The sequence below is a fragment of the Achroia grisella genome, unplaced genomic scaffold (assembly GCF_030625045.1).
Source record: "Achroia grisella isolate CSIRO2021 unplaced genomic scaffold, CSIRO_AGI_Agris_v1 utg1360, whole genome shotgun sequence".
Classification (NCBI taxonomy): domain Eukaryota; kingdom Metazoa; phylum Arthropoda; class Insecta; order Lepidoptera; family Pyralidae; genus Achroia; species Achroia grisella.
Genome location: NW_026712626.1, coordinates 3,361,717 through 3,376,919, shown reverse-complemented (window position 1 = coordinate 3,376,919; position 15,203 = coordinate 3,361,717). Strand labels below are relative to the sequence as shown.

At 46.6% G+C, this 15,203-nt stretch overlaps 1 protein-coding gene across 1 annotated transcript in view; it reads left to right on the top strand.

The window, feature by feature from the left end:
* The window catches only part of LOC131855251 (neogenin), a 30,154-nt gene that overhangs the window by 10,827 nt on the left and 4,124 nt on the right, over positions 1 to 15,203 (top strand). The window contains exons 10-27 of the mRNA XM_059206494.1: positions 1,332 to 1,450; positions 2,117 to 2,471; positions 3,067 to 3,187; positions 3,993 to 4,163; positions 4,587 to 4,799; positions 5,163 to 5,378; positions 5,748 to 5,868; positions 6,361 to 6,555; positions 7,161 to 7,378; positions 7,810 to 7,875; positions 8,450 to 8,594; positions 8,997 to 9,167; positions 9,691 to 9,876; positions 11,936 to 12,086; positions 12,199 to 12,308; positions 13,008 to 13,211; positions 13,863 to 14,030; positions 15,049 to 15,119. Coding sequence (XP_059062477.1) covers positions 1,332 to 1,450; positions 2,117 to 2,471; positions 3,067 to 3,187; positions 3,993 to 4,163; positions 4,587 to 4,799; positions 5,163 to 5,378; positions 5,748 to 5,868; positions 6,361 to 6,555; positions 7,161 to 7,378; positions 7,810 to 7,875; positions 8,450 to 8,594; positions 8,997 to 9,167; positions 9,691 to 9,876; positions 11,936 to 12,086; positions 12,199 to 12,308; positions 13,008 to 13,211; positions 13,863 to 14,030; positions 15,049 to 15,119 — 3,001 coding nt within the window. The remainder of the gene's footprint in view (positions 1 to 1,331; positions 1,451 to 2,116; positions 2,472 to 3,066; positions 3,188 to 3,992; positions 4,164 to 4,586; positions 4,800 to 5,162; positions 5,379 to 5,747; positions 5,869 to 6,360; positions 6,556 to 7,160; positions 7,379 to 7,809; positions 7,876 to 8,449; positions 8,595 to 8,996; positions 9,168 to 9,690; positions 9,877 to 11,935; positions 12,087 to 12,198; positions 12,309 to 13,007; positions 13,212 to 13,862; positions 14,031 to 15,048; positions 15,120 to 15,203) is intronic.

Genomic DNA, 15,203 nt, shown 5'->3' with positions numbered 1-15,203 from the left:
ATGTACAACATTTATTTGAAAAGAATACGAGCTGAGTTTCTTGTCAGTTCTTCTCATCTCGAAATCATTCCGAACTGACTGATTTTCGCATATTCGTCAGATTATGTTATCAATAAAATGATTATGCGTTCCAGAAGTCCTTTCGCGGCTTTAAAGTGCTATTTCTACTCGCCCTTTAAAGTTCGATGAAGCTTTCAAGGCTAGCTGCGCCCAAAAACATTAGATTTGTTCGAAAAAATAAAAAAAAATTCCAGGTAACTCGAGTCAACTCGAGTCATGTTTATTACGAGTTAGCACATCTCTACTGTCTTTCGTGTTGACCTTGTCTACATTTTAATTGCACTGCCCACATACATCTCTGTTTGACGAATGGTTGACTGGGAGAAAATATCTCATGGTGTTAAGTCTGCCATATGCATCTATATGTATTTAATAATAATAAAAACTCTTTATTGCGCATAAAAAAAAATAACAAATAATTACAAAAAATAAAGAAAGAAAAATATGCGAACAAAAGGCGGCCGTATCGCTCAAAGCGATCTCTTACAGACAACCAGGGAGATAAAAGTATTGGAGGGAGAGGTAGGTGGCGCACTAAAGAAGAGAGTTAAATATTATATGAATACTAAATACATATACATATTAAGGTATATATATATAGCCTTGGCCAAAAGTATTAGGCACCCCAGAAAAATGCACAATTCATGTTTACCAATTAAACAATGAATAAATGTTTATCTTAGATGGCACATCGGGGTCATAAATACCTTCTTATAAAAGCAAACATCTATTTTTTATGGTCTTAAAAGACCTGGTGACTGAAAAGAAAGGATTCGATTTTTTGCGTTATTTATTAGTCAATGTTTGGTCACTTGTATTCAAGACTCTAACGAGTAAACAAGTTTTTATTTCTAACTCAGTGATTAAATTGACGCCTAATTTACTTAAAAATACAGAAAATAAGTGAAATTAGTTTGGAAAATCGAGTAAAAATATAAGTTCTCCATGAACAGGGGAAGTCGCAAAAAGAAATTACTAAGTTAGTGAAATGTTCGCGTTGCGCCGTGCAATTTGCCATCATACGGTTTGCTCAGGCTATATAGTATAAAGTATAATTTTATTATAATTTTTATTATTTCAGGCTGTATAATTTAAGTAATATAAATAGTTTTAAAATATAAACGTGTTGGCAGTTAGCTGTAAGTTTATATTGTGTTAATTAAATAAATTAAAAAAAAAAATATATATATATACATATATATATATATAGAGGATAGAGATATAAATATAGAGATATATCTGTTAATAGAGTGTCGGTGTGTGGGTTGCAGGTCGCTGCGCATCCAGGGCGTGCTGGGCGTGGACGCGGGCATGGTGGGGTGCTCCGGGCGCTCCGCGGCCGGGGCGGCGGCGGCGGCGCTGCGGCTAGTGGTGCGTCCGCCCGCACACGGTCAGTACCAGACATACACACATACATTCATTCATTCATTCATGAAAAGTTTTGTTTTAAATTCGCACGGGACTACATGCATTATACATATAAACCTTTCTCTTGAATCGCTCTATCTATTGCTGAAAACTATATTAAAATCCGTTGTATAAATAATTTACATCTATTAAAAAGAGCAACACACAAGTTTCTTGCTCATTCTTCTTGTGATGAATCTGCATTCCGAATGAGTGGTGGAATCAAAATATGACTATTCAAAAGTGCTTGTAATGAATTTATTTGAATAAAGATTATTTCTATTTCTGTTGGGTACTTAAAAAGTTATAAGCTAACAGACAGCGGCGGAGACTGTTTTCACTACATAGTATAAAACAAAGTCGCTGTCGCTGTCTGTCCGTCCCTATGTATGCTTAAATCTTTATAACTACGCAACGGATTTTGAAGCGGTTTATTTTAATAAATAGAGTGATTCAAGAGGAAAGTTTATATGTATAATACATGTACACACGGACGAAGCCGGGGCGAGTAGCTAGTATACTCTGTAAAGTTTTTTTTTTTTAAATATATTTGACTGTTAAATCAAAGACGTAATTTTTTTTTGATTATGTTTTTTTTTTACATTATTTTTATTTCTTTTTTATTTGTTTTTCTCCCTAACCCATATAGAGACCGTCCTCCCAAAACCCACCCAAAAACTTAATACCACCCACATACTAAAAACCCTGATCACCGTCGACGTGGACACCACCGATCCCACCCTCGACTCCAATTTCCTTGGAGAGACCTCCTCAGCCTACACCCCAGTTCCAGACATGTATTATGACGAGGATGTATTTCATGCTGCTGAAGATTTGGATCTGGATGCGTTGAAGAGTAACGCCAGTGTTCTGTCGGAGCCGAGGAACTTCAAAGCGGTGCTGGTGAAGCATAGATTCGTGACGCTGAGCTGGGAGGAGCCGGAACATATAGGGGCGGAGCTGGTCGGTTATGCTGTGATGTACAAAGTGAAAGGCAGCGATCGGTAAGGCATATTCATTTTCTTCATCTCAAATCTTTCTTCATCATCATCACCTGCTTCTTCCTTATCCCATTTATTTGTGGTCGGCGTAGTATGTTTTTCTCTTCTATTCATCCCTGTTCGCAGTCATCTCGTTATTAAATTATTATTTATATGGGAGTAAATTCACTTGGGTGCATATTGCCGTAATCGCCAATTGGTATACGTTTGGGCACATAGCTTGTAGGATAGAAGGCCGTTGAGGCAGTAAAGTCCTCGAGTGGCGACCGCGGATCGGAAGACGCAGCGTGGGATGGCCTCCAGCAAGGTGGACCGACGATCTGGTCAAGATCGCTTTAAATGGTTGATTGCGAGCAGCACACGACCTATCGTCGTGAAAATTTTGTGGGAGGGGGGGTTTGTTCAGCACTGGACGTCTTCCGGGCTGAAATGATGATGATCATTTATTTCAGGCAACTTAATATTACTTAAAAGAATGTTATATATAAAATTCTCGTGTCACAATGTTAGATACCATACTCCTCCGAAACGACTAGACCGATTTTTGTGAAATTGAATGTTTGTATTGTATCGTTATTGTATAACTGCGGTGTGTCAGGGAGCGCGTGTGGCGCGGCGCCGCGAGCCGTCACGAGACCAACGTGCCGGTGCAGCCCGCCACCACCTACCAGTTCGAGCTGCGCGCCGCCGCCGCCGCCGCGCTGTCGCCGCCCACGCAGGTACACCACCAAACAAAAACTGGGCCTAACTTTATCCCCTGTGGAACGCCCTCTTAATATTAGCTCCCTCATACTTTAAACCATAATTATCAAATTCAAATTCAAAAATGATTTATTCATCTAGGACATTTTAGCCGCTTATGAACGTTAATTTATTTATATTATATTTTTTTCCCTACCGTCCTGTTCAGTATATAGATCTAATTGAAGAACTGGCAAGAAACTCAATTGATATTCTTTATTGTAAAACCAGCCTAACATTATGTAAATGAAAATTCCGTGCATGATCAACTATTGCCATGCACGCTCGTCATAGTAATGTTTTAGTGAGTAGAGAAAAAGAGAAATAGGTCTAAGATTGACCCTTGTGGAACGCCCTTCTTAATATTAGCTCTCTCAGACTTTAAACCATCAATATCTACGTCTAGATAAGTTTTCATTGAATTTAGGTCATATCTTATATCATAATGATCGACCGTGTACAACAGTGTTTTATGGTACACGCAATCAAATGCCTTTGATAGATCACAAAGAATTCCGAGTGCATCCTGTGACTTCTATGATTTGAATATATGTGTCAGTAATAGACTAGCCGGCAGTGAAACTATATTGTTGACTGTGAAGCAATCTGTTATCCCTGAAGAGTTGTAAAATTTTATTAAATATAATCTTTTGCACCTTGCTAAGATATTCGCACTTCACATATTCCAGCCTGAACATTTTGATCCTTAGAGCCGGATAAAAAATCTACTCCAATCTGATTATCTCTTGAAGCCTTTAACGGTATTCTTTGGGTGTTCGGCAGACGATAGAAGTGCGGACCCCCGAGGAGGAGTTGGTGTACGGTCCGCCGACGGGGTTCCGCGTGGAGGTGGTGGGGCCGCACTCGCTGCGGGCCGCGTGGGGGCCGCCCGCACCCCTCCCGCACGCCGCGGCCGCTCCCCCGCCGCTTAATTATCACCTGTATTACACTGAGGTATGTTTATTTGATCTTAACGTGCAGAATTAAATAGTCTTGTGTGTACATATTGTTGTTTGAAACTTTATATTTTAGATTTTTTTAAATTAAATACTACGATATAAAATATAAATATTATCTACACAGCAATTGAAATAGTTGTAATTTAAAAGTATACATTAATTCAAAATTGTGTATTTATTGTTTGTCAGAATTTAATATGGTCAACTAGACAAAACATTCTTAGTCCTTCCGAGCCGGATATTTTACTCGTGTCATTTAAAACCATAAATTAGGTAATTCAAAATCGTGAATTTGCTCTCTTTCAGAATTTCATATGGTAAATTAGACAAAAATTTTTTTGGTCCTTCCGAGCCGATTTAATTTTAGGAATAATTTGTATTTTTTTTCTATATTCGTAAATTCCTCGCGGATGTGCAGGTGGACAGCAACCGCGAGCAGGTGCAGGTGGTGGAGGCCGCGGGCGCGGGCCCGGTGACGGCCACTGTGGGCGGCCTGCGCGCCGCCACCGAGTACTGGGTGCGCGCCGCCGCCGTCGGGGGAGCCCCCGCCCGCGACCTGCGCGCGCGCACCGCCGGGGACGTCCCCGCCGCGCCGCCCGCCAACGTCAGCGCCGCGCCCGCCGCCGGGGAGGTCAGTACACACACCACACACCACACACCACACACCACAACCGGGACCTGCGCGCGCGATAGTACCGGCTCTATTTTCAACAACCTTCCACCAACCCATGGCCATTCCAACCTCTCGGTTATACTGGTCGAATCTACGGGGAATTTGCGTTAAAAAGCGCGCACTCTCTTGACTCCTACAATTATATCTATTCCAGTCCCTTGTCGCACTCTTCCCCTTCTGAGGCAGCGGACGAAACTATAATGGCTTCGGTACCGGACAGCACGCCATCTTCAGCAGCATCCTCTCTTCTTGAACGCGTCCCACCCTCAGTCCTCTCGTACTCTGTTTTCAACAGTATTTTAACAGTGGTTGTGGTCGTAGACGATCGTGGTCCGGTGGGAGGCCCCGCCCGCCCGCACGCACCGCGGCCCCCTGACGGGCTACAAGCTGCGCTACCGGCCGCTGGGGGCGGGCCCCGGGGGCGCGGCGGGGGGCGCGGGGGGCGCGGCGGGGCGGCGCCGCGCGGGGTCACTGACCACGCCGGCAGACGCGCGCCGCGCCGAGCTGCGTGACCTCGACACCGGTACCACTTACCAGGTAACCATCTTTTTTATTTAGGGACAATTGTATCATGCCAAACCCGTATCGGTGACTTTAAACCTTCGTATTCGCAAGTTGAAGTGGCAGTGGACTGGTCATATCTGTCGCAGAACTGATGTTCGCTGGAGTAGACCTGTTCTAGAGTGGAGATCGCGAATTGGCAAACGCCGTAGTAGTGTAGGACGCCCCGCAGTTAGGTGGAGCGACCACAAACGTAGGGTTGCCGGTAGTAACTGGCTGAACATCGTGCCCAGTGGCGTGCCTTGGGAGACGCCTATGTCCAGCAGTGGACTGCAGTGGGCTGATGATGAAGGTATATAAGTTTAAGTTACGTTTTTAAAAAGTTTTGTTCACACAAACTTACAGATTCGTGTGTGCGCGATCAACGCGAACGGTTCAGGGCCGTTCAGTGAGTGGGTGACGGCCACCACCTTACAGCAGCTCCTCGACGAGACCAGGGTGCCTGGCAAGCCGCCGCCTCTCACCAGTAAGAATTTTTTTATATAATAGTAATAATATCTCCGGACAATTCACACAGCGCCATCTAGTCCCAACCTAAGTGGAGCTCGTGTTATGGGTACTAAACAACTGGTATAAATATAGATATACTTTTGTGAATCCAACTTCACTGGTTGTTTCATTTATTTAATTTCAAAGGCGCTGTGGTAGTCCTGAGTTTAGTGTCGGACTGATTTTTGGTCCTTCGAGCCGGATGCCGATCTACTCAAGTATTGGTGGTAAAATGGTTGAAGATAGAACCTAGTAGATAGACCTCTAAAAATTTTGGTTAGTTATGTAACGGCTTTATTTCCTAGCTCGCGCGGGCCGCGACTGCAGAGTTTAGTGTCGGACTGATTTTTGGTCCTTCGAGCCGGATGCCGATCTACTCAAGTATTGGTGGTAAAATGGTTGAAGATAGAACCTAGTAGATAGACCTCTAAAAGATTTTAGTTATTTATGTAACGGTTTTGTTTGGTAGCTCGCGCGGGCCGCGACTGGATCTCTGTGTGGTGGTCGGAGGAGGGCGAGGACGGCGGCGGGGGTGGCGGGGGTGGCGGGGGCGGCGGGGGCGTGGTGGTGCGCAGCTACTGGCTCGGCTGGGGGCTCGGGGTCCCCGACGACCACTCGCGGCAGCTCGCCGCGCACCACCGCTCGCACGTTATACGCGGACTAGGTGAGTCAGGCGGATACTTATCATCTACTCTCACTGCATTTTATTGCATTTGGACTGAAAACAAACTGACCAATTGGCTTATGATAAATGGTTATTCTCGCCTATCCGATACACATTTTACAGAGTAATCTTTTCGGCAGCAGACTTTGGTGGTCACACTATATTTGTACAGAGCACTTTGTACAGCACACGTTGTATTTTTGATACTTTTCTAAGAAGCAGAAGAAAATGGTTTTGGCTATGACCGCAATATCACTCGTATGAAGTTTATAGTCTACTAGCTACTCGCCCGGCTTCACCCGGGTGTACATGTATTATACATATAAACCTTCCTCTAGAATCACTCTATCTATTAAAAAATAACCGCTTCAAAATCCATTGCGTAGTTTTAAAGATTTAAGCATACATAGGGACGGATAGACAGCGACAGCGACTTTGTTTTACACTATGTAATGATGAGTGATTCTGATATATAAGCTAACGTTTCATTAAAATCCACTCAAGAGTTTTTGTGTCCGTGTTTATAATATTTGTAAGACTTCGTGACAAGTGGAATGGGATGGTGTATGATACATGATACACACGGGATGTGATTTGCTCCTTAGAACCGAACTCAGAGTACGTGATATCGCTGCGCGCTGGCAACGCACTGGGCCTAGGCCCGCTGGTGTATGCGACTGTACGCACGCGGCCCGCCGCCGCCGAGGGCGACGACCCCGGCCTGGGGGACGACGACGGGGGCGACGGGGGCGACGGGGACGGGGACGGGGACGGGGACGACGAGGACGAGCCCCCGCCGCTCATACCGCCCGTCGGGCTCAAGGTATACAATTCAAAATTCAAAAGTCATTTATTCATGTAGGTTATTTTAGCCGCTTAGGAACGTTAAATTTTTTATATTATATGTTTTTCTCTACCGTCCAATTCAGTATATAGATCCAATTGAGAAGAACTGGCAAGAAACTCAATTGAATTACTTATTTTTTTAATACTCGATTTTATGAGCTCAAAGGCTCGAAGGACCAATTTTCTTTAACCGACGATAGTTACTAAACATACAGCGTATCTGATGGTAAACGGTTACCGTAGTCTATTGAAACACGAGGTGTCGATGCTCTAATAAATTTTATTGGATCAGGAACTAGAAGGCTCGAAGGACCAATTTTTGGATTGTTTTAGTTTTTCTAATAAACTAAATCTTGTAAAACCCGGAGTTTCGTTAGTTCATGGTATTTTTTTTTTATTGTATTACAGGCTATAATGTTGAGTGGTACTACTGCTGTTCTGTATTGGACGGACCCCACGCTAGCTAAGGGACAGGTCTGTATCTTACTAATATTATTGTTAATCTTATAAGTTTGATACTAAAGAATACAGCCGAGATGTAATTGTTGATACATAATGCGCTTTTAGTTGCTTTTACATAAATCTATATTTTCTATTTTTTTTTTCATCATTACTTATACTATTTGATATGTTTGAGAAATTATTTTTTACTAGCTGGGCCCGCGGTTTTACCCGTTACACATTACATATACATTACATTTCAATAAAAAGTATAGCCGATGTGTTATTCTGATGCAAAAGGTATATTACTGTAAAGTTTCATCAAAATCCGTTTAAAAGTTTTTGCGTGAAAGAGTAAGAAACAACAACTTATAAACTTTCGCGTCTATAATATTATTAAGATGTGTATCTCTGTCTCCCTATTACTTTCTTTGGAAGCTGCAGTAAGCTTTTCAGAATGTAGAGTGCTATAAAGCAGAGAAATTACATGCTACAACGGCACCGTAGTCTTCAGGAGTTGACGAGAGAATATTAGCAGTTCACTTCATGTGCGATTAGCTGGCTTGTGTAGAGATGAGAGGTCAATATACGTGTGGTGCATTGTCAGACGGCGACGGACGGTCGACGGTACGTGGTGCGGTGGGCGGCGGCGGGCGCAAGGCCGCGGTACTTCAACGCTTCAGACCTCAACTGCATGCTGGACGACCTGAGGCCCTACACCACCTATGAGTTCGCCGTCAAGCTCATCAGAGGTATTACAGGTTTCTCCTTCGACGGCTCAGACCTCGACTGCATGCTGGATGATCTGGGGCTCTACACCACCTAAGAGTTCACCGTCAAGCTCATCAGAAGTTTTCGAGGTCTCCAACTATCCGTCCCTAATACCACTGATTTTTTTAAAATTGTTTAAAATGTTCTAAAAAGATCTACCAAAGAGTGGTACTTCCTTCTAAATAATTTTGTGTGAAATTTTTACCTATTAACTACAACCATTCGCCATTAACTGTCGTGGGATCCCATTTTTATAAGTAACTCGTCTTAGTCCCAATCTAATTACGAGTCCGTTAAATTTGTATATAAACAAAAATGTTGTATTGTATGTAGAAGTTTTTCCAAAGTGATGTATGATTGATTGTGTGCGTGGCGGCGTGCAGGCGGGCGCGAGTCGTCGTGGTCGATGTTGGCGAGCAACACGTCGCTGGAGGCCGCGCCCGCGTCCCCCCCGCGGGACGTGCGCGCCGCCCCCGCGCCGCCCCCCGCCGCCCCCGCGCGCGCCCTCGACCTCTCCTGGGGGCCGCCCGCGCGCCCCAACGGACGCATCACCGGCGAGTCTCACTCTCACACTCTCACACTGCTCCGGCTCGACGGACCATTGCACGCTGGTCCTTCGAACCGGATACACAATTTTCAATTTTAGTTGTTATCTATTCATTTTAATGTAGATTACATGTCGCTGAATTCTGTCAGTAAAGTATTCGCATGAGAGATTGTTTTGGTCACTTTATTCTATTGACTGAAATATGACGCAAGTTATAGTTATGCATAACTGACGTATGATCAGTGTTTGACCTTGTATATGTTTTGTGTACGTCTGGTGGTATGATTCAAAGAATTAATAATTATCAGTTCTTCCAGCTTCACATACAATGGATTAATTACACTAGACGAACGTTATTTATATGTCTGTCGGTTTGTGGTACAAAAAAATATTGTGGTATAATAATTAACTGGTCCTCCGAGCCGGATTGAAAACAGTATCTAGATTCTGTCCGTCGATCTGTGTTATAATATTGATCCTTCGAGCCGGATTTTGACCAATATCATAACAGTGTGTGTATGGTGTGACAGGATACGTGGTGACGTTCGCGGTGCAGCGCGGCGGCGGCGAGGAGTGGGCGGCGCTGGCGGCGGCGGGGGAGCGCGCGCGGCTCGACAGGCTGCGGCCCCGCACCGCCTACCTGCTGCGGGTGCAGGCCCGCACCGCGCGGGGGCTCGGCCCGCCCTCCGCGCCGCTGCTGTACACCACGCCGCCAGGTCAGGGCACCACTCCCACCTCCACAGTACTCGCTCCTCACCGCCTACCTGCTGCGGGTGCAGGCCCGCACCGCGCGGGGGCTCGGCCCGCCCTCCGCGCCGCTGCTGTACACCACGCCGCCAGGTCAGGGCACCACTCCCACCTCCACAGTACTCGCTCCTCACCGCCTACCTGCTGCGGGTGCAGGCCCGCACCGCGCGGGGGCTCGGCCCGCCCTCCGCGCCGCTGCTGTACACCACGCCGCCAGGTCAGGGCACCACTCCCACCTCCACAGTACTCGCTCCTCACCGCCTACCTGCTGCGGGTGCAGGCCCGCACCGCGCGGGGGCTCGGCCCGCCCTCCGCGCCGCTGCTGTACACCACGCCGCCAGGTCAGGGCACCACTCCCACCTCCACAGTACTCGCTCCTCACCGCCTACCTGCTGCGGGTGCAGGCCCGCACCGCGCGGGGGCTCGGCCCGCCCTCCGCGCCGCTGCTGTACACCACGCCGCCAGGTCAGGGCACCACTCCCACCTCCACAGTACTCGCTCCTCACCGCCTACCTGCTGCGGGTGCAGGCCCGCACCGCGCGGGGGCTCGGCCCGCCCTCCGCGCCGCTGCTGTACACCACGCCGCCAGGTCAGGGCACCACTCCCACCTCCACAGTACTCGCTCCTCACCGCCTACCTGCTGCGGGTGCAGGCCCGCACCGCGCGGGGGCTCGGCCCGCCCTCCGCGCCGCTGCTGTACACCACGCCGCCAGGTCAGGGCACCACTCCCACCTCCACAGTACTCGCTCCTCACCGCCTACCTGCTGCGGGTGCAGGCCCGCACCGCGCGGGGGCTCGGCCCGCCCTCCGCGCCGCTGCTGTACACCACGCCGCCAGGTCAGGGCACCACTCCCACCTCCACAGTACTCGCTCCTCACCGCCTACCTGCTGCGGGTGCAGGCCCGCACCGCGCGGGGGCTCGGCCCGCCCTCCGCGCCGCTGCTGTACACCACGCCGCCAGGTCAGGGCACCACTCCCACCTCCACAGTACTCGCTCCTCACCGCCTACCTGCTGCGGGTGCAGGCCCGCACCGCGCGGGGGCTCGGCCCGCCCTCCGCGCCGCTGCTGTACACCACGCCGCCAGGTCAGGGCACCACTCCCACCTCCACAGTACTCGCTCCTCACCGCCTACCTGCTGCGGGTGCAGGCCCGCACCGCGCGGGGGCTCGGCCCGCCCTCCGCGCCGCTGCTGTACACCACGCCGCCAGGTCAGGGCACCACTCCCACCTCCACAGTACTCGCTCCTCACCGCCTACCTGCTGCGGGTGCAGGCCCGCACCGCGCGGGGGCTCGGCCCGCCCTCCGCGCCGCTGCTGTACACCACGCCGCCAGGTCAGGGCACCACTCCCACCTCCACAGTACTCGCTGCCTCACCGCCTACCTGCTGCGGGTGCAGGCCCGCACCGCGCGGGGGCTCGGCCCGCCCTCCGCGCCGCTGCTGTACACCACGCCGCCAGGTCAGGGCACCACTCCCACCTCCACAGTACTCGCTCCTCACCGCCTACCTGCTGCGGGTGCAGGCCCGCACCGCGCGGGGGCTCGGCCCGCCCTCCGCGCCGCTGCTGTACACCACGCCGCCAGGTCAGTGTCAGAATTTCGACTCGCTCTTCACTGCAGGCCTCCGCTAAGGCCCCACTGCGCCCGCGCATCACCTACCGCCGCCAGTACAGGCTTGACCCGCTCTCCGCGCCCTTGTTCCAAAAAGATTATTTTAACCTTTAAACTTACGACTATCACAAATTTATCGAGTTCATTACTTTTAGCACATTAATCTCGTCACTCTCCTTATCCTTGAAAACTAATTCAGATCTTTAATTTGTACATCCTTCCATTTTCCGTCAATAGATTTGATATCTACTCAACTGGCAATATTGCTAAAGTAATATTATATAAAAAATGATGAATGATTGTACATCCCGCTCCCAAACTCCACCAAAATTAAGAATTAAGTATTAACGTCATGGATAATTTTCAGTCGTGTAGCTGCTCTAAATCGATCTGAATGTATATGTCGTATGTTGTGGCAGACTCCGGCGAGGGCGGTGGGCTGGCGAGCGCGACGTCGGCGTGGCTGTGGGCGAGCGCGGGCGGCGCGTGCGCGGTGCTGGCGCTGGCGGCCGCGCTGGCGCTGTCGCTGTGCTGCCGCCGCTCGCAGCCGCCGCTCTCACCCGACACCAGGTACCCTCACACCCTCACACCCTCACACCCTCACCAGCACACCAGGCTGCCGTCACTGTCATATACCTGCATTGGACTGCCGTCACATTTTTGTTTAATCTTTTTTTTTCAGCACGTACCAGAAATCGTCAGCATCGGCGGCTATCAAACCTCCAGACCTTTGGATACACCACGACCAGATGGAATTGAAACACATGGACAAAAGTCTGCACAGCTCCGCTAGTAAGAGTACGGCTTTGTTATTTATATGTTATTCATATGTTGTTATATATATGTAACTTTGCGTATAGTTTATTGATTTGATAAAAAAAAATTTAATGTTAGAGAAAATAAAGTATACATTAAAAATTTTGTATTTTAGAAGAACAAAAACAATTAGCGTAAAAATTAAAAATAAACATTAACATATGGTCTTAATATAAAGATTTGCACCCTTGTATGTGCACTGAATAACATAATATTTAATATTGCTAAAATTTATACATACTGTATTCTACAAATAAAGTATTTGATTGGATTTAAAAATTTAAGATATACCTTTGATAACTTTTAAAATTTCTAAGAACGATTGCAAGCTTGAATCAAACGAAGCGTATAATCAATTTTTTATTTTTATTTAACAACAGTTAAGCTGTAAAATGTATAAGAACTGCTATAGCAAGATTAGATGCAAAAAAAAACAAATCAGATTCCCATTTATACGATACTAGCTACTCGCCTCGACTTCGCCCGGGTGTACATGTATTATACATATAAACCTTCTTGAATCACTCTATGTATTAAAAAAACCGCTTAAAAATCCGTAGCGTAGTTTTAAAGATTTAAGCATACATAGGGACGGACAGGCAGCGACAGCGACTTTGTTTTGTACTATGTAATGATTAAACGTTCGGTGGTGATATAAAAGTATTGTTCGCGCAGTGTCGGCCGGCAGCACTGAGGGCAGCGCGCTGGCAGCCTCCACGCTGACTCTAGGCCGCTCGGGGGGCGGCGGAGGCGGCATGGGGGGCGGAGGGGGGCTGGGGGGCGGGGCGGCGGAGTACGAGCCCGCGCGGCACCCCCCGCCCGCGTCGCTGGCCTCGCTGGCCTCGCTCGACCGCCGCCACTACGTACCCACATATGTCGGTCAGTCCATGTCGCTCACTCGGCACGAACGATTCGTTCACTGTTCGGTCATTCGTTCAATTCGTCGTTCTTTTTATTTTTTATTTATTAATGATTTTTATTTCATGATGATGAATATATATATATATATCTTAATTTGAAGGAATAGAATAGAAAATCCTTTATTCAAATAAACATAATTTAAGCACTTTTGAATAGTCATAACAATTTTTTTTAATTTATCTCTCGTTTGGAAAGCTGTCTCATTAAAAGAAGAACGAGCAAGAAACTTGTGTGTTGCTCTTTTAAATAATCCTTGCTTTTAATTATTTTTAAACTTTCGTGTTTAATATGCATTATTTAAATTTTTCACCGGCTCTTAACACGAACTAATTTATAGCAAATAAAAGTATTTACCTATGGGGCACTAATTTATTAGGGTCAAATATAAAGACACAATAAAATTAAATCAGCCGCAGACCAGTTCCTACAAGCGGTTATCGACCACGAGTATGACGGATGAAGGAAACGCTCTTATGACATTTCATATATATTATCATTAATTACCGAATTTAGTTTTATTGACAATATTGTTTTTGTTTGTTAGTTTACGTTTGTTTTATTTATTATTTATTTGTTTTATTATTTTGAGTTGTATTTGGTTGCGTAAAGACTCCCGGCGGTCGCCGTCTCGCGCGGACAGCGAGGAGAGTGCGGTCCGCTCGTCTGCGACGCGGTGCGAGCGGTACGAGCGGTACGAGCGGTGCGAGCGCTCGGACCGCTCAGACCGCTCGGACCGCTCGGACCGCTGCGAGCGGTGCGAGCGCTACGACTACAGACGTGAGACACCGGTTTTCTTTTTCTTGATTTTTTTTTATTTATTTGGTCCCATTTTCATATTTGTGTTTTTATTTTAAAGGTGTAAATTAGAGGTAGCTTTGTAATTGCCTTGAGTTGTGTTTTGGTTTCAGTTTGGAAGATAATCTATTAAAGAGAATAAAATTTAGCTGTTCGGTATGTTATCGTACAACCGGCAACATTTTAAACCTCTCCACATCTATATAACACCCTAACATACGGTTTTTCCTTCAGTATACACAAGCGAGCATCAGTCCCCACAATCAATAATCAGTCCAAACACAAACATACGTGTACTCAATAAATCAAGTTATCAAGTAATACGAAACATCATAGCATTGTATGTGTCAAACTCATACATTTTTATGGTCCTTCGAGCCGGATTGATACAATATATTGTTTAGGGAAAACATTAGTTTCAAATATCAGAATTAAATATTAATTTCGCCGAAGTATACTTTATAAAAATAATATGCCTCTACTTTTTTTTACCGGCAAACAATGCTCTATTTCGATATTTAGCAGTGAAATTACAAGTTGATAGAGAAAACATGTTACTCCTCCAGAATGACAAGTTCTACATTATTTATATAACAAGACTTTCTAGTTTGTTATACATAAAAAATATATAATAAAACTCCACTTGTCCAATATCCTACTCCAAAACTACAATGTCATATCTCTCTCTCCCTCTCCCCCCCTTCTCTAACCCTCTCTCTCTCTACCTCTCAGTGTGAATGATAGAGGAGCATGGAGACATGACACATGATAGCATAACTGTCCCTACCTGAGGGGAAAGGAGATTGTTAGGAATATGGACTTATTACCAGATTTCTAGCTTTGAAGTAAGGTTAGGTTAAGATACCTTAATAAAAAATTCCTTTTGTATTTGTCATGGTCATGGTCATTAACCTGACCTCATGTTCATCTTATCATCCTTCATTGGTGCCCCACCAGAGTAAACAATACATTGTCGTTCATAAAAAAAATCTGTCTACAGCAATGACGGGCGTGGGCGCAGGCTGCGCGGCCACCTGCGAGCGACGCCCGAGGCACGCGCTAGTCGACCAGGTACGTGTTCTATTGACTACCCTTCATACTGACTCCCAAAAATTATGGGTCACTTTCATATGGCTCCCAGATAGAGATACATTT